This window comes from Malaya genurostris, chromosome 1, assembly GCF_030247185.1.
Source record: "Malaya genurostris strain Urasoe2022 chromosome 1, Malgen_1.1, whole genome shotgun sequence".
In the NCBI taxonomy this organism is placed as follows: Eukaryota; Metazoa; Arthropoda; class Insecta; order Diptera; family Culicidae; genus Malaya; species Malaya genurostris.
In genome coordinates, this window is record NC_080570.1 from 66799176 (window position 1) to 66821187 (window position 22012).

General features: G+C 38.3%; 1 protein-coding gene across 1 annotated transcript in view; it reads left to right on the plus strand.

Annotated features, from left to right (window-relative positions):
- The window catches only part of LOC131440355 (allatostatin-A receptor-like), a 213093-nt gene that overhangs the window by 88802 nt on the left and 102279 nt on the right, over positions 1 to 22012 (plus strand). Inside the window, exon 3 of the mRNA XM_058611602.1 lies at positions 4621 to 5048. Within this exon, the coding sequence (XP_058467585.1) occupies positions 4621 to 4728 (108 nt within the window). The 3' untranslated portion in view covers positions 4729 to 5048. The remainder of the gene's footprint in view (positions 1 to 4620; positions 5049 to 22012) is intronic.

The window sequence follows — 22012 nt, forward strand, 5'->3', positions numbered from 1 at the left end:
ATAAGTTTTATATGAAATCGCTCAATTGTAAAACTCTATCTATTTGCATCTAAAGGTACGAGAATTTAAAAGATTTTTTTGTAGTATGTAGTTTTTCGAAATAACTATGATTTATTGTTTACGTGATAGTTATTCATCACATGCTCGAGCTCAGCCTTTGATGTGTACTTCCGCAATGCTAGACACATACCTGATGCAGACAAAAAACATTTTTTGGCTGGGTTGGCTGAATTTCACATATTTTTTAAATAACAACAAATTATGAAACCCCTCACCCCTCATAGACAAACGTAGACTGTACTCTACTCTTTCAAAACTATCACAGTAATGTTGTAGGCCACACTGGTTAGGACAATATAAATTGGTTTATCGTTTACGTCTTTTCTGCTTTTAGATCTCCCGAGCCGGGATTGTCTGCCATTTGCCTTTCAAACTTGATCCAACCGACCCAACAGTAGCTTCAAACAATGATGACATTTCACCAGACTGATACACGCTGATGTAAGATTCTTGTCTACACAGGGGATGCAAGAAGCAAACATCACACAAATAGGAAAGTGCACTTCTTCTCAGTGTCCAATAGGCAGAATTTGAGTGTGTGCTTGTAGTTAAAACAGCTGGCGCTAGTGAAACATATTCTCTTCGCATGAAATGCTCTCACGCAAATCAAAGCAAAGCCTTGGTATTACATTCCTGTAGTGGAATTTGACCTTCTGTTTCAACATACTTCGCAGCCGATTCAGAGTGTACAGAACCATTGCATGGCTGGTGCTACGCTTCTACTGACACTATGAATCCTTCCAAGTCGGGGGTCGAACATACGCGACAACTGGTTTGTAAAACCACTGTCCTATGCATTGAACCGCCAACCCGGGACGCTCTCACACGTTTTCGCCTAAATACACCCAAGTGACCATTGGGGCGTGCTAGTGAGCGAACACTTCTGTGATTTAATTTATAAATTTATAGAAGATAACGATGGTCTTGCTATGACAATCTTTTTCGCAGCAAGGAAAAACTAAAGTTTAACGATAAATTACACTTTTGCTGAATATGCGTGCCCACGTTTCTCTTATGCGAACCGTACGCCAGAGTCCTCACCGGCGTGCACACTTCTGAGAAAATATCTTCATTCACCTCAGAGAATTTCTAGCAATTTGGTGTGATACAGTGCTAGAGTTGAAAGAAAATAAACACTCGCTCTCATGATACGTGCACACTTTATACAACAGTGGTGTATATGTGTGAAAGAGAAGAGCTCTCGTTGACGTTGTCAGTGCGAGGGGAGAAATTATACTTACTCTTTTTCACACAGAGGAGATGGACATCTCTTGGCTTCAAAATGAGCCTAAGGTAGTTGTAATCGCTGAACATGTGGTCGATGACACGACCAGGCACTCCAAAGAAAAATCGTGAAAAAAAGTGTTTGTGAGCGATTTACAAATATAGCGACCCCTTTCGCCAGTCAAACTAGCGAACAATTTTTGCTAGTCAAACTTTTGCTGAGTTTGAACTAGTTATTTCTGAGTTTAAACTAGTTATTGCTGGATTACTTTGCGAGAAATATTTATAAAAAGGTATTGGATCAGTTTAAGCAACGCTTAAAAATCTTAATGTTACTTTGGGATTGCATTAAAACGAATCATTTCCGAACGTCATATATGACACCTGGACCAAGCATCAGGATAATAAGTATCATGACGTAATGCAAATTACAAACGCAGGAAGCTCAATAGATCTTCGAGATCTCGTGAGGCAATTCACAAGAACCATACCCTCGAATCTTGTACCCGGGAAAACATGTCGGAAAGTAATAAGACTAATTGAGAAATGCAATTTATCGAGAAGGGAGAAGGTGATGAAAAATTGGCTGCTTATGCGAATACCGTCCGAGCAATAGCAGTTATTGCAAATGGCACGGACTTATTAATTTAGAAATGATGGTTTTATCTATCGTTTTCAGAAGATCTTAGAGTTTTTTCACACTGTAAGAAGTTTTTTTTTATTCTGAATTGCAGAATCAGCACCAGAACCAAATTCAACAAATGATCATGTAATGGAGGGTAACGGATATATTTTAGTTACTAATAAATGTTCTGTGTTATAAAATTGAAGAACATCGATTCCCGGATTTTGGAAGACTTTTCCATTCATAAACTATTAGAAACATATCAACCAAAAATATTCTCGTCACCCAGTTTTTCAAACAGCAAAAAGTCCAGTTAACGAATTTTTTTATCCCTATCCCTATCGCACAAAATCAAGATTTAGCGATTCAAAATTGGTTTCGTATGATTATTTTGTTTGATTAGAATCTAAGAGTTAGATCAAAGTTTTCACCGCAAAGATGCTAGTACAGTTGAGTATCTGTTCAAATACGCCCAGAGAGTAAGCCATTAAACACCTTGATTTTGAATAAGGCATATTGACTTTTCGATCGTTTTTGCTAGCGTTATTAGGAATAGATTTGAGAATAAGAGCGAATATTTTCGTTTAAAAAAGTTTCGGATATTCAAAAGCCTCTTTATGGTCAATTGCGAAACTCAGTATGGTAGCATATGTTCATAGGTTGATAATTCCATACGCAACGAGGAAGAATTGAGCTCACCACACCCACGTTAATAATAATTCAAGTTTGTATCTGAAAAATTATTGCTGAGCTAATGTAAACTGACAAAAATCATCCTGTTCGTAACTATTATGCTAGTTAAAATGTGTTGCAAACATACAATCTGTACACAGTCAGAAAATTTATGTGCACGGAACGACCGAAATCAGCATTTTCGCGAAAAATTTAGTTGATTTGCTGATTTTAGTTAGTTATTTTTTGAGACAACTAAAAAAATCTTACTATTGCTGATCTAGATTTTTTATTCTCATTCCCTTAATAATAATAAAATATTTGTTGAAATGACTATTTTTTTTAGTTGAATTCACAAATTAAACGTGCTGTCATTTCTTAGCTAAGGCACATTTCATTTCCATTCAACTAATTTTTTAGTTGAATTAAAGAAATAAAATGTTGTTTTCAACCAATATGAATGGTTGAATTGGCTTCTGCAATCTGCAGCTATATGGCGCCCTGTCACCGAAACGGTAACACCGTAATGACTACTAGCCACTAGATGGCACACTACTGCCGAAAAAATTTCAGACGCGGTTGTTTTTTCTATATTGGCAGGCATAAATACGATGTTGTATTGGAGAAAACGACATAAACAAAACATAAACATCTTTTTGATTTTTTTTTCTTCTAAATCACTGTTTTCTTCATTCTCACTGAAAACTTTGAGCACTCGGAAAACAAAAACCGAATACAAGTAGAACAACGGACGGCGCAGCTCGGAAGGTTTGAAGATACAAAAAAAAACTTCATCACAATTAGAGTGAAACATTCGAAATTCACTTCACTGTTCTGCGTAAAAAACATTATTACGCACAATCGCTTCAAGTGCGCACAAATTCTGAATAAATACGATTTCCACTAACAGTTTACGACATTTTTACATATCGGTTTAGAAATTTAAATAAAGATATATCGAACACATGCGAAAAACATAAAAACAATTTTCAAACAGTTTCAATAAGACTGACCTTTTTAGCTTTTTAATAGATTGTTTTGCTTTGACACTTCTCATGAGTTGTTGGCTAATAAACTTGTTAATAATACACATTTCAGTTTTGTTTTCTTTGTGCTGTCCTTCAGTAATGATGGTGATAGATAAATAGAAACAAATTTTCTGATTTTAATAACAAAATTAGTTGTCAATGAGAATTTCGTGTTGGATTGAAATATTGCTGGTTTGTGTCCAGGATATTCATCAACTAAACACATTCTCTAAAAATAAGAGTTTTTTCAGCAAGGTAAATTCTCAATTTTAACTAATTTTATAGTTATTTTGGAAATTTTGTTGTTAAAATCAACTAATTCAAAAACAGTAATACGAATTAGGCGCAGAGCTAATTTCGGTCGTTCCGTGTGGGATTGCAAATCACGAAAAAGAAAGTAACAAATGCCCCAAGTTTACGTAATTTTATTCACGTTTTTAAATTACGCGGTCGACTCTTTGTTGCAAAAGTTTTGTCCGCATTACCGAAAACGATTTGTTCAACATAATTTCCATATCTAAATCAGAACAGGTTTCCACCAACAGATTAGCAATTAGCCATACAAGTTGTAGCTTGTCACACGGGATCCCGACGGTAAACCAGTTCCATTGCGAGGTTTTTGTAGCTTACGAAGCATATTTGAATTGGATTGCCTTTCTGAACTTTCTGTAGCCTCGATGTAGCACTCCCTTGAGGAAAGCGGATTAGGGTGTAAAACTTTGCTAATAAGTTCAAGCAACCATTTTTCCTTATCGGAAATTGTTAAATCAAGCCACGTACAACGGAACAGTGAGGATAATTGGTCTTTGTTTGTATAAAATTCAGATCGTTCAGCTGTGCATCTAAACAACGAGTTTGTTCAGAAAATTAAAATGTCTATTTAATTATATATCTTAGCTGCAAACAGCTTACTAAACAGCTCAGCTTTAGGACTCAATAAACACCAGCATAAGTCCGTACCAATCGCAACCCTTGCTGCTTCTAACATTTATCCTTCCCTTTTTTTCACAGATTGTCTATTGTGGACCGAGTGGCCGATGGCAGGACAACACACGGCACATGCCATTACCAACGAAAACGACACGCACAGGAAGCTGCCAGGGTCAGGACATTTTATAACCAGAAATGGAGCAAACATCCGTCGCATACTTTTAGGCGATCTATAAATCACACCTGTCATCCTGTTCACCTTTCTCACTATCATCATTGGCCACAACGGCAAAAGTTATCAGTTTCCGAGCTCTTTCAGCTCGGACCTTCGTTACTACCGATCACGATAAGCCGCATATAATTCACGTGGCATCTACCTTTTATTAGCGGTAGGCCAAACATCCCGGTGCGTAACGGGTCGGAAGCAAATTATTTTCGCTATCATCGTCTGATGCAGTGCTCACCGGTGGAAGGATTATTGTGGATGCATGTGTGTATGTGTGAGTCAGGTAAGTCCAAGCCTATTTTGATCAGTACACAAACCAACCGTTCGCTATAAGCCGTTGACCGACTTTTGCCGTGCTTGTATGGAGGAGTATTTGGATATTTTCAGTTTGCACTTTACTCTAATCTACTAATGTTGTTTCGAAAATGATTCGAATTTTTGACACACGTTTATTTGAGTTATTAGAACACTGCTTGAGTTCAAAATGTACAGTCTCAATGCATTCGATCGAGTGAGATTAAAGCATTGTGTATTAATATTTATGGTTACACTTTCGGACTACTTCCTTGTGCAAAAATTTGCAACAGTTTTGAGTAACTTCTCTGTTAATTCTCAGGGTACCAAGCGACTCCATGATTCCATTCCATGTGTAGTGCGCGGTTTATGTTGAAACGTAGAGAAATAGTAAAATTGCCTCGAAGTTGTACCATCAACTTGTGTTATCTCAGCTGAGGCTACGCCAACAAGGAAATTTATTTTAGTGATGGTATCTGAAATTGTATTTCCTAAAGTTGCAAATTACTCTTTAGCTCCTATTCGAATGCGAGTTAAATATTTGACACATGCACCAAATTTTGTCAAAGTAATCACTGCTCTTTATGATCATGTGAATTTTACTATTATTCGGTATTAGCGTTGAGGTTTCTGGAATGATTTTAATAGCCTAATTAATTATTCTGCACGCTTTTAAACAAATAATTAAGGACTTGCTCAGGCCAAAACTTCAACTGTGCTAAAACTTTGGTTTGATGTTAGTGCACCATCAGTCCACCACATAACATTTCATGTAGCAATCAGAATCCGTAAACATCCCAAGTTATCCCTAACCTCAATCAACATTGATGACCCACTTTTCCTGTTTATGTGATTCGACGCCTCTTCTTTTCATCACTATGTGGATGGCCTTAACTTTGATAATGAGTTTTTTAATTAAGTAGTAGGAAATGTATACTTCAATTCGTTCGAGGGACTTTTCACCCTATGCTGGTAGCATAAGTGATGATAGAACAAGTATGAACCCTAATGCCATATTACACGGGTGTTTTGAATATTTTTTTTCTAATTAAATGAGTAGGTGATGACGAGATGAATTTAATTAATTGGCTTAATACAAAATGTAGTTTAGGAAAATTTCCTGTTTTCAGGTGTTATTCAATAATGGTCAAATGAATTTTGTTTCGACAATAACGATCCTTATGCCATTTTTGTTTGTAGCGCAGTACTGGTGTTGTATAGCATCAACTTTACGCGCTCCAAATTGGGGTATAATCAATGCGCCTTTTTCTGACCCACATCGGTGTATTGCATCCGTTTAAAATTAAAGCACTGTTAGAATCCGGTGGACGCACTGGAAAAATTGCTAAATATGCAAAATTAAAATCACATTGATAACTTACCCAAAACTGAACAAAAAAATTATTATAAAGCCAACAGAGAGAGGAAAGTGATTATTAAAAGTTGGAGAAACGTGAAACAATGGGCCGTAAAAATAAAATTTAGTGAAGTCTGATGTTTGTAGTATCTTCTCAAGAACACAGTCCACAGAGTAAAATGCAGTTTGGTATGAATAAAAATAAATTCGAACTTGTAGTAAACGCTGCTTTCGAATTTGAGCATATACTGCATGCCATATCAGCATATGATGGTTTATAAACAAGAATTACAAAATTTTATTATACAAAATATTTTCAAATATTCCAGTAGCCAAAATATTGGGGGGGGGGGGAGGGTGCGTGACCCTTTCAATATTTTGACTTCTCAAAACGAACTTCTAAATAGTTGTGGCTGCACTGATGTAGAATATATACGGACTAGTTTCGGACAATAGTGAACTATCCGGCTTGATTGTCTAATCAGAACTAAAATATATTTACAGTAGGTAGAAGGATATCGAGTGTAGTGTAATAATGATTTGTATACGCGTGCGTGTATGTGTTGGCATATTGGGATGATCAAATTAATGTCGATTACGCCACATCACTCCCCCCGTAGATTTACCAATACTGACGAGGGATTTTCACGCGGCGTCCAGAGCGTGTTTGGTAGGTGTTCGTCTCAGTTGACATCTTGGACTGCTCTACTGGTGGATGAATCTCCTCTGCTTGTGTGAAAGCTGCCTTCAGCCGATCGATAGATATCACAGTAGATTTACCATTTACGTCTACAATGAAAACTTTTTTCTTCCGGCGAATAACTTTATACGGTCCGTCGTACGGTTGTGTGAGAGGAGGTTTGATTGATCCTACCTTCACGAAAACGTGGCTGCAGGTAGATAACTGCTTTTGTACAAATGAATTTTTCGAGGAATGATTAGCAGTCTGCGTAGGACGTAACTTCGTCATTATTGCCTTCAGGTCGGTGACGAATGTTGAGGTTGGATTTTTCGTTTCACTGTCGGAGAAGAATTGTCCGGGTAATCTTAGTGATGTACCGTAAGTAAGTTCAGCAGCCGTTGCTTGCACATCTTCCTTCAGTGACGATCGCATGCCCAGAAGCACGATGGGTAGAACTTCGGTCCAACGGGAATGTTGATGGCACATGATCGCTGATTTGAGCTGATGGTGTGTTCGCTCAATCTGACCGTTTGCTTGCGGGTGATAAGGCGTTGTACGCAGATGTGTTATTCCTAGCATTTTTGTTAGTGTGCGAAACAATTCCGACTCGAATTGTCTACCACAGTCAGTTGTTATATTTGTTGGTACGCCGAATCGTGCGATCCAACCCTCGACGAAGGCCCGAGCTACGGTGTGTGCAGTCATATTCGGCAACGGGTAGATCTCAGGCCATCTGGTGAATTTATCGATAATAGTGAGACAATATAAATTCTCTTCGGACGGTGGAAGAGGTCTGATCAAATCCATATGGATGTGTGCGAATCGGTTATCTGGTACCGAAATTCTGCTTATTGGTGCTTTATTGTGCCGTTGTATTTTTGATTTCTGGCACGGAATACAATGCATAACAAATTGCTTGCAGTCGCGACGTAGTGATGGCCAGATGAATCGGTCCAAAACTAAGCGAGTGCTGGCACGAATTCCTGGGTGCGACGTTTCATGCAGCTTCTTTATTATTCGTTGTCGAAACTCGAGTGGAACGAACGGACGGATGGCTTCTGTTGACACATCGCAGTATATGGGTGTGGTTGCTAATGGTGATTTGAGTAATTTTAGTTTTACTGATGTGTTGCTTGGAGGATTGTTTAAAAACTCTTTCAGTTCTGGATCTGATTTCTGGGACTCAGCCATACGACCATAGTCGATCACAGTAGTAGTAATCGAATCGATGCGACTTAGCATATCAGCGACTTTGTTGGATTCGCCAGATACGTGCCTAATGTCGGTAGTATACTCACTTATAAAGCTGAGTCGACGTTGTTGTGTTGGACTGGCTTTATTCGGACGCTGGTGGAAAGCAGTGACGTCTCTCGAGCTTGTAGTGTATCTCGAAAATGTTTGATGGCTTCGTACATAGCGATTAGTTCTCTGTCGTATGTGCTAGCCTTTTGTTGACTTTCGCTCAACTTTCGCGAGAAGAATGCTAGTGGTTGCGGGCCATTTTTAGCGATTTGATACAGAACTGCTCCGATAGCTGTGTTAGAAGCATCGACATCCAGTGCGAGTTTTGCTTCTGACGATGGATGAGCGAGAAGAGTTGCGTTTGCTAGGTCATGTTTACATTCCTCAAACGCTTTATTCGAAACCTCGTCCCATATTAAAATGGTTGTATCGTTGCGAGTATTTCCAGGGATCATCGATTGTAAAATTTGTTGGTTTACGGCTGCTTGTGGAATGAAGCGCCTGTAAAAATTAATTGTACCGAGAAATCTTTTTAACTGTTTAGCTATCGTTGGTCTTGGAAAATTAAGAATTGCTTGCATTTTGTTAGGTGTTGGTTTGATTCCCTCTGGTGTTATTTGATGGCCTAGAAATTCAACGGTAGGTTGCCCAATCTGGCATTTCGCAGCGTTGATGGTGAGTCCGTTTTGTCTCAGTCGATCAAACACTGTTCGTAGATGTTGCTTATGCTGCTCAACATTATCTGAAGCTATGCATAAATCGTCGATATAAGGGTAAACAAAATCTAGGTCACCAAAGATAGCATGTAGGAGCCTTTGGAGAGTTTGTCCTGCATTGCGCAGTCCGAAGGTCATATATTTAAATTCAAAGAGCCCGAAAGGTGTGGTGATAGCTGTTTTAGGCACATCTTCGGGTGCCACAGGGATTTGGTGGTATGCACGTTGCAAATCTATGCAAGAGAAAATTTGCTTACCGTACAAGATGCTGGAAAAGTCTTGAATGTGTGGTACTGGATAACGGTCTGGTACTGTGATGGCATTCAGATTCCGGTAGTCACCACATGGTCGCCACTTACCTTTCGATTTTTTAACAAGATGCAGCGGGCTGGCCCAATTACTTTAAGATGGTTGACAAATCCCCTGCTCCATAAGAAACTGGAATTCTGCCTTTGCTTCTTTCAATTTGTCCACAGGTAACCGGCGTGGTCGACAAAAAACAGGTTGCCCGGTGGTAACAATCTGATGCATGGTGCTGGCTGTTGTTGGTTTGTGTTTCATATTCAGGATCGTTATGTCTTTGTATTCTGTAAGGATTGAAGCGAATGGTGAACTCTTATCAAATGTAGTTATAGTTGGCTCTGATACTGCATCGATATTTTCGATTTCCAATCGAGTGGTGTTGTCGATCAACTTGTTTCTCCGCAGATCCACGAGTAAATCGTAGTGTTTCAGGAAATCGGCACCAATTATAGGTGATTTGACATCGGCGATGACAAAAATCCACGTGAATTGTCTTCGTAGGCCAAGATCAACGATGAGTCTTTTGGTACCAAATGTTTGAATTGTGGAACCGTTTGCTGCATAAAGTTGATGTGATGTAGTTGGTGTAAGGCGTTCTCTAGATGATGGTGGTATGACAGATATATCTGCCTCAGTGTCGATGAGGAATCGATTTGACGTCTTCAGGTCGTGTATATGGATGCGCTGGACGTTTATAGGTTGGTTCAGGCTAGTGCTGGTGTTTTGCTTCGACGACGGTTCGCTAATTGAAGCGGGCGGTGGTTGGTGTGCGTTAACGTTGTGGTCTAATTGTCCTTCGGTCGAGTATATACCTCGATGTTTCCATCGAAAAAAATACACTTAACGTCTTGGTTTCCGAATTTTGTCTTCTCACACTTCCGAGCTTGTGCACCATGTCAGTAGTGAAACCAGCAGATCCATCGGCGTGGTGTCTTGCTTCTCCCTGGTGTTGGATCACGACGACTGCAAGAGCGTGAGCGCGGACGACTGTTGTGACGGTCCCGTCCACGAAAATCAAACGACAAGGCTTCTTCCAAGCGTCGCGATAGAGCTTCGATTCTTTGTTCGAGAGACGATATAGAGGTAGATGTTTCTGGGATAGTCTGCACAGCAGAAATTTGCTCACTGGGTGCTTCCAAAATTTTATCAGCTACTTTGGCTTGCTCGTCGAGTGTCGCGGTAGGCATAGCAGCGATAATGGATCGAGCAGTATTTGGAAGTGCTCGCAGCCACAGGTTCGCTAGCACATTGTCGGTGCGACCCGCGCCACCCAGACGGCGCATCTCGGTCAATAATACACTTGGCTTTTGGTCTCCTAGAGATATACCCGAGAGCAAACTAGTCAATCGTTGTGTTTCCGATGGGCGGAAATGTGCAATCGATTTGAGGACATCGTATCTATCGTTAGTGTTTGTTTCATTACACCTTGATATAACTGAATGCACGAACTTGAATTTATCATTTTTGATCACATTAACGCTAAATGCTGCTTCCAGACATATGAACCATGTCTCAATGTCGTCGCGATCGAAGTCCGGGAAATTAATTTTAGCAATGATTGCAGGTTCTTTAGCGTCATCCTCAGATTTGATGATGGCGGAATCGCCATCGTTATTTGGCATTGTGGTTCGCGTCAGATTTTCTACACGCGGTTCACGTCGGATTTTCTACGTTCGATGTAGATAAACTACGGAGTTTTCGCGTATGCGGCTCGAAATATAAAATAAAAAACTTGCGAAACGAATAACTTCCGTAACGATCACGTCGGGGTCACCAGTGTGGCTGCACCGATGTAGAATATATACGGACTAGTTTCGGACAATAGTGAACTATCCGGCTTGATTGTCTAATCAGAACTAAAATATATTTACAGTAGGTAGAAGGATATCGAGTGTAGTGTAATAATGATTTGTATACGCGTGCGTGTATGTGTTGGCAAATTGGGATGATCAAATTAATGTCGATTACGCCACATAGTAATAACTACTGACAGCAAAGAAATTGAATCAAGAATTTCTCTAAAAACGACTGAAATGTTCCTCAAGATATGAAAACGTCATTTTGCAGTACAACAATGTCCCCCACACACTGTAAAAGTGGTCGGAAACATCATTTCTGCACTCTGATGGGACTTTTTCTGCACCCGACATAATCCTCAATCATTGCCCCATCCGACTACAACGTGTTTTCGTTGATGTTCCACGCAGTACTGTGAAATTTCTTTGTCGAATGAAGTTATTTGATGAAAACGAAATTTTTGGCCTTTCACTGTCATATTCCAATTCATTCAATTGACTTTTGTTGTCGTACTTAAATGAGATCCACTGGATTCGTCGTCAATTGAATAACAATGTCTAGTCATTTGAATATGGTTTGCATTTGATTTCACAATTATCGCCAGCTAGGATGAATGTATAATTTTCGATTTTTGGTATGCATTGATACATGTTCCAAAGTATTGAATACTTGAATGAAAAAAATCATTGAAAGAAAAAGAAATATAATGAAGTACATTCTGTTCATTTATTATGTTGAACAAACTGAAAGTTCAAGTCAGCGCGTCAGTGAGCGGTGTATGTTTTGAGTATGAAGTACAGCACAATCAAGTGATCGACCATATATAGTCGATTTCAATTGAATGAAATGAAATGAAATTTTACAGTACTGGTTCCACGAACTTGTTGAGCAGCACTGCAGTAGTTAAGAAAATTTTGAGAAATAATTTCACGGCTAGATCGCTTCAAAAGATGAACATTTTTTTCGACATAATCCTTGTGAGTTAGTGAAAAGATTAAAAACATGCATTGCTTTCGAAGACAACTACTATGAAGAAAGTATATTGTATCTACTATTTACAATTAACGTTTATTTCCATCACGAGCTGTCATCCCAGGTAAACTGTTATTGATTTTTTTCAGGATTCTTCTTCCGGTTCCTGGGTTACAGTGTTATGCGTGTTGAAAAACCCTTACTGTAATAGAAGTAAACAGGAGAAAAATCTGATGTTCAAACTATTTCAATTTCCTTTTCTGATTGGTAAGTGGATAAAAACACTTATTTCGTGTCAATCAGCCCCCAAATCATGGTCTCGGAAGTATTGCACAGTGGAATAAATGCTTTTTGGAAGAAAAATGTGGAAAATTCGATTCTTCTTATTTACAATGACCGCACGAAACGCTATCATGATCATTTTACTCCTAGTTTCCTTTTTGTGCAGGACTGTATTCAAGTTTAACCAGTGTTGGTGATTGCCGAAAATTTGACAGAAGCTGCTATATTGCTATCTATATTGTATACCACATTTTTAATCCGGTAGAAGAAGCTACGTGAATCGTGTCTCTCAATGCATGAGCCGTGAGAGAATTTTTCTACATTTCTGTATGAAATGTTCAAAACGACGAATGTAACAATGAGAGATTCTCTTTGTTTACTTTCTCTTTCGATTATTACGGTACTCTTAGCAATCCTTCACTAGTATTTTTTACCGATAATAATAACTAAAGTTATCATCTTTGAATCTGCACTGAAGAAATTACCGAAAAAGCAGGAATATTCCGCAATAATCGAAAGAGAAAGTAAACAAAGAGAATCTCTCATTGTCACATTCGTCGTTTTGAACATTTTATACAGATTTCTTCGTTCCACTTTATTTCGCTCTCGCACTGGTGTCTATTCTTCTATGTTATTCTGGACATGCCGGGTTTTTGTTGCTGCGATGATATCCGTATCTCTTTGATCGCACTGATTGAATCGTGTGAAGAGCAGCTAGCGAGCGTTCTTTGATACTATAAAAGCCATCCTTGAGTTTAAGTATTAAATATTAAACCGAGGCATTTGAAGAAGACTAATTAGAGTTTTTCTGATGTAAAAATAGTAATAAATCGACTGCATTCAGTTTTAATAACTGCAGTAAGCTTGTTGTACCGTTTTACCGAAATTTTTCTCTTGTTGGACTTTGAAATATAATAATGAGTCAATATCACGTAGAAAGCTCCAGCAATATAAGTACATACAGTAGAGATGACTGCACTGGACCATTATTAATATCTTCAGTTAAACTTTCTACCGAAAGGAGGCTAATTGTGATTAACCAAAACCGATTTGTATAAATCAGAAAACCCTTAAAAGTAAATTTAAATAGATTCAATGACCGTACGAATAATGTTATACCGTTTTACCCTAATTCTTTTTATAAGTTGGGTTGAACGGTCTACACGGATAAAAATCCATTGCCGGTACCATGATTAAGAAATCATGAAACATGTCTCTCATGAGGTCAAGTCTACTATTAATAATTTTATGAGTAAAATAATTCATATCATAAAATTTTTTATGAGAGATGAATTATGGTTCATAACTACATGAAATGGTGCTGGATGACTAGACAGAGAATGTGCGCGAGTTAAAAGATAATTTGAGTAAAATTCTGAAGATATCCAGTCGCTGGACTAAAAAGGCAAACGCGAGCGGACTTCGGAAGCATTTTTTGGTTGTATTGATGCGGTTGGACTTTTGGTATCGTTTGGTAACTGTTGAATGACTATCCGGCAATGAAACGAGTGCTCCGAAGCGCCCTAGGGAAGCTAGGGTCGGAACGGTATACTGTTCATGAAATTCCTTGAAAAACTAGTGTCCCAATGATCCCATCCTCCTTATTCGCCCGGTTTGGTTTCCTCGAACTTTGACGATCTCATTGCGCTCATTTTTTCCAAAATCGCAAGTCATCTCTAAGAAATCGATGTTAGTTTCAGTTTCAGAAGTCAAATTTGAATGAAACTTCCTAGAAATTTTTGAAATCACATGATTTTATTCTTGTGAAAATTGCCCTAATCCTCTCTGAGACATCTAAGGAATGTATCGAAAAGTAGTTAGCAACATAGATTATTGAATAAAAAAGCGAAAAAAAAACAAACATATTTTGACATCAGTTTTCGATATATTGTAGAAAAATTACATTTTTATGCATTTCACTGATTATAATGAAGAAAATCCAAGTTTCTGTGAAACGCTCGCATTTTGGACTTGACATTCTTCATTAACTTCTGCACAGTTACTTTTGTGACTTTCCTGGTGGCAGCTGTCCAGTTTTTTTTTGAACTCCTGCATGTTTTGGGACACTGTACCTTCCTTCCGAAAGTGCCGCTTGACAATTGCCCAATACCTTCCAATTGGCCGAAGATCCGGGCAGTTCGGTGGGTTGATGTCCTTTTTCACGAATTGTACATTATTTTTTAACAACCACTGTAGAACGCATTTGGCGTAGTGGGCTGAAGCCAAATCCGACCAGAAGAGAGGAGGAGCCTTATGCTTTCTGTACAGTGGCAGCATTCTCTTCTTCAAACATTCTTCCTCGTACACCTTGGCGTTAATTGTGCCCTTCGTGAAGAAAATCGACGACCGCAAACCACAGGTACAAATTGCTTGCCAGACCAACATCTTCTGCCCAAACTTTTCCATCGCCACCGTGGTGTCAGCGTCGTCCAGGTCCTGGTACACCGATTTCGTATAATATTGCGGTCCGGGCAGCGCTCGAGGGTCTTCCTTGGCGTAGGTTTCGTCATCGATCATCCGTCTATATTCGTCATCCGTCTATATCCGTCTATATTCTGTAGAATCCGGTTATACAGTTTTCGCGCTCTTGTTTTGGCCTGAACTTGCTGTACCAGGGACTTTTTCGGCACCTTCTGTTTCTTGTACGTTTTCAGGGAGTTCCGATCTTTGATCCGTTGAATCATCCCGATGTTGGGGTTTAACTGCTTGGCTAAATCCTGCGTCGACGCCGATGGGCTTTTGCTGATGTACTCAACCACTTTTAAGTCCCGGCCGGGCTGGCTGGGACCCGTTTTCCTACCCGATCGGGGCAAATCCTTCATGGAAAGGGTCCTACTGAACTTCTCGATAATATTTTGGACACTGATGTGGTGCACTTTCACCCGTTTTGCCATTTCGTTGTACGTGACACCACTTTCTGAGCACCAAGTGTGCAGAATTTTCTTTCGCGTTTCCGGATCAATCCGACTCATCATTGAAACGATAAAATGTACCGAAACCAATCGATTGCGCAGCTGTTATTGACATGTAAACAAACACATCACCGCAAAACACCCTGCAAAAAATTAAGCCATTTCAGAATAATAACTAGTTGAATGTTTCTAACTACTTATCGATACACTCCTTACGTGACTTCTGTTTTGCAATTTTTAAACGCTACTAAAATTTGTTTATATTTAAAAAATTTCCAGACCTGGAAGTTGGATCTCGATTGAATTAATTTGAATCTAATGAAGATAAGACCCTTCATTTTAATATAAGTTTGAGAAAATCTGTTCAATTGAATTTGAGAAATCGAGGTGAGTTCTATTTCGGAATTGTTGACCGCTCTTTCCGACGCTTCTGAAACGGATGTATTACCAACGGAAACCAAACGGAAAAATATCCAACAAAATTTCCAAACTAGAAGAGCTTACTGAATAAAAATACACTCTTGAAATTGAAGGTTTACACACTCAATACTGTGTAGTTCCGCAATCGAATTCTCACTACGGAACTAAATGATATGAGAAAGGTTCTTATCTTTCAACACATAAAATATATAATTATTTACTTATGTTGCTTGTTATTTTCTATGCGAATTCAGAAATGCTTTTTAATTTGAATTAGGTTTAATTGAATTACTCTTAAATCTGCTCTCATGCTTCTAAGAAATATAAGATACTAAAGGCGCACCGAGAATTAGATACACAAATACGTTAGATGTTTCATTGTTGATTAGGGTCACTCCCGAAACGAAATCCTGGATACGGGCCTGACTTTTACTACTTATAGTAAAGAGGGTCGCAGACCAAATGCACGTACATGCGATTTTTGGAAAGCTTAAATCAAGCAATATAAAGTTACCAAGTGCCTAGCGTGACCCTTTTAAACTGTATAAATAAGATAACGAAATATAGAGTGCTTTTTAACCCATTTTCTCAGAAAAATCTTGTACTGAAACGACTATTTTTAGGTTCATTAATGGGAGTGTTGTAGGAAATGTTGAAAAATTGGAATCAGGCATTAGTGTAGCTTTGGTGCAATGGTGTAATGATTCAAAATATATTTTTATGATGCATTCTTGTGTGCAATTGATCAGCTTAAAGATGCATGTTAACGCATTTTAAAAACTTGTACAAGGCATCGTTTATCTATCTCTTAAGGGGTTACATCACTGTAGAAAAAAAAAAAGAGAAGGACTTTTTCGGGGAATTATTTTGGGATCCGAAAAATGGAGTAATCCGAATTTTGTATAAAGCACTTTTTGATATGTATATTTAAGTACAAAAAAATGATCAGTTTTAAAAATTTAAAAACAAAATGGCGGCTTGGCGGCTGCGACAGTGCTGCATTCTGACGACCGGAAAAATAAGTCAAGTAAATCTTGACCAATCGATTCAAAAATTTTACAAAATATTCTTGATAGTTATCTCCACAGAGGTACGTAGAGGTTTTTTAATTAATTGCTTTTCTGTAAAATGGCAGCCCTTTGAAAATAAAACCACATTTTTTCATTACAAAATTGATCATAAATTTTTTTTTTCACTATTTTCAAAAACCCCTACGTACCCCTTTGGAGATAACTATCGAGAATATTCTGTAAAATCTTTGAATCGATTGGTCAAGATTTACTTGACTGTAGTGTATATCAGAATGGTTATAGAAATTATAAGAATGAATGTGGAATGCTTATTATAATGCTTACGATCGAGAAAACATGACAGCTTGAGTATGTTCGACTGAGAGAATCGAAGTAAGCTACACTTGGAAACAATGACAGAGATATTAGAAATATGGAAAATAAAAATCGATAAGTGATTCAAGAACAGTTGCCGAAGAAAGATGTCTTGTGCGATGGAGACAAACTGAAAAGGACACGACATTGACTTATGTTTCCGGCCGTCAAAATGCAGCACTTTCACGGAAATGCCGCCAAGCCGTCCTTCTCTTTTTTTCCACAGTGGTGTAACCCCTTAAGGGAATTGTGAATCACTCTCCGAGTTTTCAAAAGTGAGTGCTGAGTTTGGCATGCTCGTACTGAGTTAAGCTGGTGATCACAAATTAACTTTATACAGTTACCAGAGAAACTTTTGTCGATTTATTTTCGATTGTTTTTTTAAGAACTCCAGAAGACTCGTTGCTCGCTGACAGTTTACCATAACAGCAAACGATAAAGATATGTTCTTATTTTTATTGTGCTCAATTATACTCACGTTATACTACCATTGAACACTTTTGTAGTTCTTGTTCGCAGTACTTCAAACAACTGTTGAACATAGAAACCGTTTCTGGTCTTTTGTAAATCCAAATAGGAGAGAGACTGGCCTTCCGCATTCTATATTTCTAGCTGATGGAACGGACAGCAACGAGAAGAATAAGTTGGACTTCAAGCGTACATTTTACGATAGACCACACCAATTCAAATATACGAAGCAATTACTGATGTACACTGTGATGTATTTAATTTTAATATTTCTCTTATAACAGAACAGATGCTTCTATTCAGCAGTGCCCAAACTGTCGTTCGCTGTTGGACCCGACGGCATTACATCATCTGTGCTAAAACGGATGCTGTCAGTTATTCACCAGCGAGTCTGTTTAACCTTTCAACTCGACAAAGTGAGTTTCTCTCTCAATGGAAGTTCTACTATCTGTCCCAGTTCACAAAAAAGGCGATACACACAACGTCTCTAATTATCGTGAAGTTACGTATCTGTGTATTTGCTCAAAGTTGTTCGGAATTATTGTGAACGGTTTTCTGTTTGTCAGCTGCCAGCTACATTCATAACGAGTAGTATGGTTTTTCCTGAAAACATTTGGTATCCTTGAATTTTACGCTCTTCGCACTTCAAGACTGTGAAGATCCCGTACTTTAGATGGTAATCTCATTGTTTAGTGTTAAGTGATTCCGATCTTATCGTTCTCTCCGTGTAACAATTGGTTTTTCTATTCCAAAAGTTTTCCCAAGCCGGTATGGAGTGCCGCAAGGCAGCAATCTTGACTCGCTGCTATTCTCGATTTTCTTGAACGTCGTTTTTCTATTGTTACCTCCGAAATGTTGACTCTTCTATGCCGATGATACATATATATCTGCTTTAATATATCTAGACATTCGTTTGAAGCGAACCAGTAATAACGACATAACCCTGGAAATAACACAGGTCGTGAATACGACTTACTTTACTATGGGGCGTCTTTTCAAAATTTAGCCCCTGAGAGAGTGATAAGTTTTTGATCGTGAATATCGCTTGTTGTATATAACGTATTAACATAATTTTTTCTACATGCCATCGGAAATATGATCACAATTATATGATAAAATTTTCGGTTGTGTGGCATAATCTTAAATAATTCAAAATGAAACTTTCCTGAAATGTTTGGTATCAACGAGTATCAAAGAGACGTGCATGACGCTTGTTTGCCTTTCTCGTTATTTGAAAGCTTTTAGCTCAGTGACCTGTGGAAGGATTTATATAATCTAACTACCAAAAGATTCGAAATTTTTCAATTTGAACGTAAATTGCAACAACATTGAAGTGTTTCAATAGTACACTATTGAAAAACCTGTCTGATTTGACCCATGTTAGCACTAGCCAATCAGAACGCGTTCAAAGTACGAGAACAAAATGTGCTGCATCGATATAAAAGTCGAATATTTCACCTTATTCTATCATTTCGTGAGTCGAAGCGTGATATAGGAGAGCAACACCTAAGATCACACACTAACACACACACACACACACACACACACACACACACACCAAAATTCTGCCAGTGGAAGTCACCTGTCGTAATGGGAGCGCTGAATCAGAATTCATTGTGAGTTCCAAATGCACCTACAGATTCCGCCCGAAATGGATTGTTTCATCTTCATTCTAATCCAATTGGAAATCACAATGAATTCTTAGTCAAATTTCGGACGAGTTTACGATTGTACACGCCAAGAACCTTTTCAGTTCTGTCTAAATGCAGAATTAATTGAATTTTTGCCATTTCCTACCAAAAGCATCAGATTCAAACTGTGGAATGGTGTATTAAAAGCTATCGAGAAATGCTGAATAAGTTTATTTCATTGTAAAACTAGTACACGATTGTGTGGGGTTATAAATATCTACTTTAATATATCTAGACATTCGTTAGAAGTGAACCAGTAACAGTTCGGCTGAAAAGTTCGTATCGTTTAATAGAAACACACATTTTTTGCCAAAATTCGTTTTTATTATTCAACATAATTGCCATCAGAGGCGATACAGCGATTATAGCGATCTTCCAACTTTTCGATACCATTTTTGTAGTAAGATTTGTCCTTTGCCTCAAAATAGGCCTCAGTTTCAGCGATTACCTCTTCATTGCATCTAATTTTTTTACCAGCGAGCATTCTCTTGAGGTCTGAGAACAGGAAAAAGTCACTGGGGGCCAAATCTGGAGAATACGGTGGATGAGGGAGCAATTCGAAGCCCAATTCGTTCAATTTCAGCATGGTTTTCATCGACTTGTGACACGGTGCATTGTCTTGATGAAACAAAACTTTTTTCTTCTTCAAATGAGGCCGTTTTTTTGAAATTTTGTCCTTCAAACGCTCTAATAACGCTTTATAATAGTCACTGTTGATGGTTTTTCCCGTTTCAAGGTAGTCGATGAAAATTATACCATGCGAATCCCAAAATACAGACGCCATAACCTTACCGGCCGATTGTTGAGTCTTTCCACGCTTTGGGTTCGGTTCATCGCGTGCAGTCCACTCAGCTGACTGTCGATTGGACTCCGGAGTGAAGTGATGGAGCCATGTTTCGTCCATTGTTATATATCGACGAAAAAATCGGTTTTATTTCGATATAACAGCTCCAAACACTACTCAGAATCATCAATTCGTTGTTGTTTTTGATCGATTGTGAGCTCACGCGGCACCCATTTTGCACAAAGCTTTTTCATATCCAAATATTCGTGAATAATATGTCCAACACGTTCCTTTGATATCGTTAGGGTGTCAGCTATCTCGATCAACTTCACTTTACGGTAATTGAAAATCATTTTGTGGATTTTTTTCACGTTTTCATCGGTAACAGCCTCTTTTGGACGTCCACTGCGTTCATCGTCTTCGGTGCTCATATGACCAGTACGAAATTTTGCAAACCACTTACGAATTGTTGCTTCGCTCGGTGCAGAGTCTGGATAACACTCATCAAGCTATTTTTTGGTATCGGCGGCACTTTTTTTCATCAAAAAGTAGTGTTTCATCAACACACGAAATTCCTTTTTTCCATTTTTTCACAATAACAAAAGTAGCTTCACTCAAAATGCAATATCTCACAAACTAATGATCAGACAGCTGTCAAATTTATACACGTATTTTTTGAAGGTTGGTACTAACTGAAAATGGTATGGATTTAATTCTAGTGGCGCCCTCTCATAGAAACGATACGAACTTTTCAGCCGATCTGTTAATAACGACATAACCCTGGAAATAACACAGGGATTTTGTCGTGAATTCGACTTACTTTACTATGGGGCGTCTTTTCAAAATTTAGCCCCTGAGAGAGTGATAAGTTTTTGATCGTGAATATCGCTTGTTGTATATAACGTATTAACATAATTTTTTCTACATGCCATCGGAAATATGATCACAATTATATGATAAAATTTTCGGTTGTGTGGCATAATCTTAAATAATTCAAAATGAAACTTTCCTGAAATGTTTGGTATCAACGAGTATCAAAGAGACGTGCATGACGCTTGTTTGCCTTTCTCGTTATTTGAAAGCTTTTAGCTCAGTGACCTGTGGAAGGATTTATATAATCTAACTACCAATAGAATCGAAATTTTTCAATTTGAACGTGTATTGCAACAACATTGAAGTGTTTCAATAGTACACTATTGAAAAACCTGTCTGATTTGACCCATGTTAGCACTAGCCAATCAGAACGCGTTTAAAGTACGAGAACAAAATGTGCTGCATTGGTATAAAAGTCGAATATTTCACCTTATTCTATCATTTCGTGAGTCGAAGCGTGATATAGGAGAGCAACACCTAAGATCACACACACACACACACACACACACACACACACACACACACACACACACACACACACACACACACACACACACACACACACACACACACACACACACACACACCAAAATTCTGCCAGTGGAAGTCACCTGTCGTAATGGGAGCGCTGAATCGGAATTCATTGTGAGTTCCAAATGCACCTACAGATTCCGCCCGAAATGGATTGTTTCATCTTCATTCTTATCCAATTGGAAATCACAATGAATTCATAGTCAAATTTCGGACGAGTTTACGATTGTACACGCCAAGAACCTTTTCAGTTCTGTCTAAATGCAGAATTAATTGAATTTTTGCCATTTCCTACCAAAAGCATCAGATTCATAAAAATTGAAGTTGTAAAAGTTTACGACGGCAAGGCTCTCGCAATGGGAAAATGAAAGTATTGATGTAGAACACATCTTTATACTAGTATAGGTGTCATTTAGAAATATGCCGTGAGAAACAGTGTTGCCACATATACAGATTAATCCGTAGTTTAATTCTACTTAAAAATACAGATTTAAATGTTGCGAAAGGAACGAATTTCTTAACCTCGTAAAAATCCACA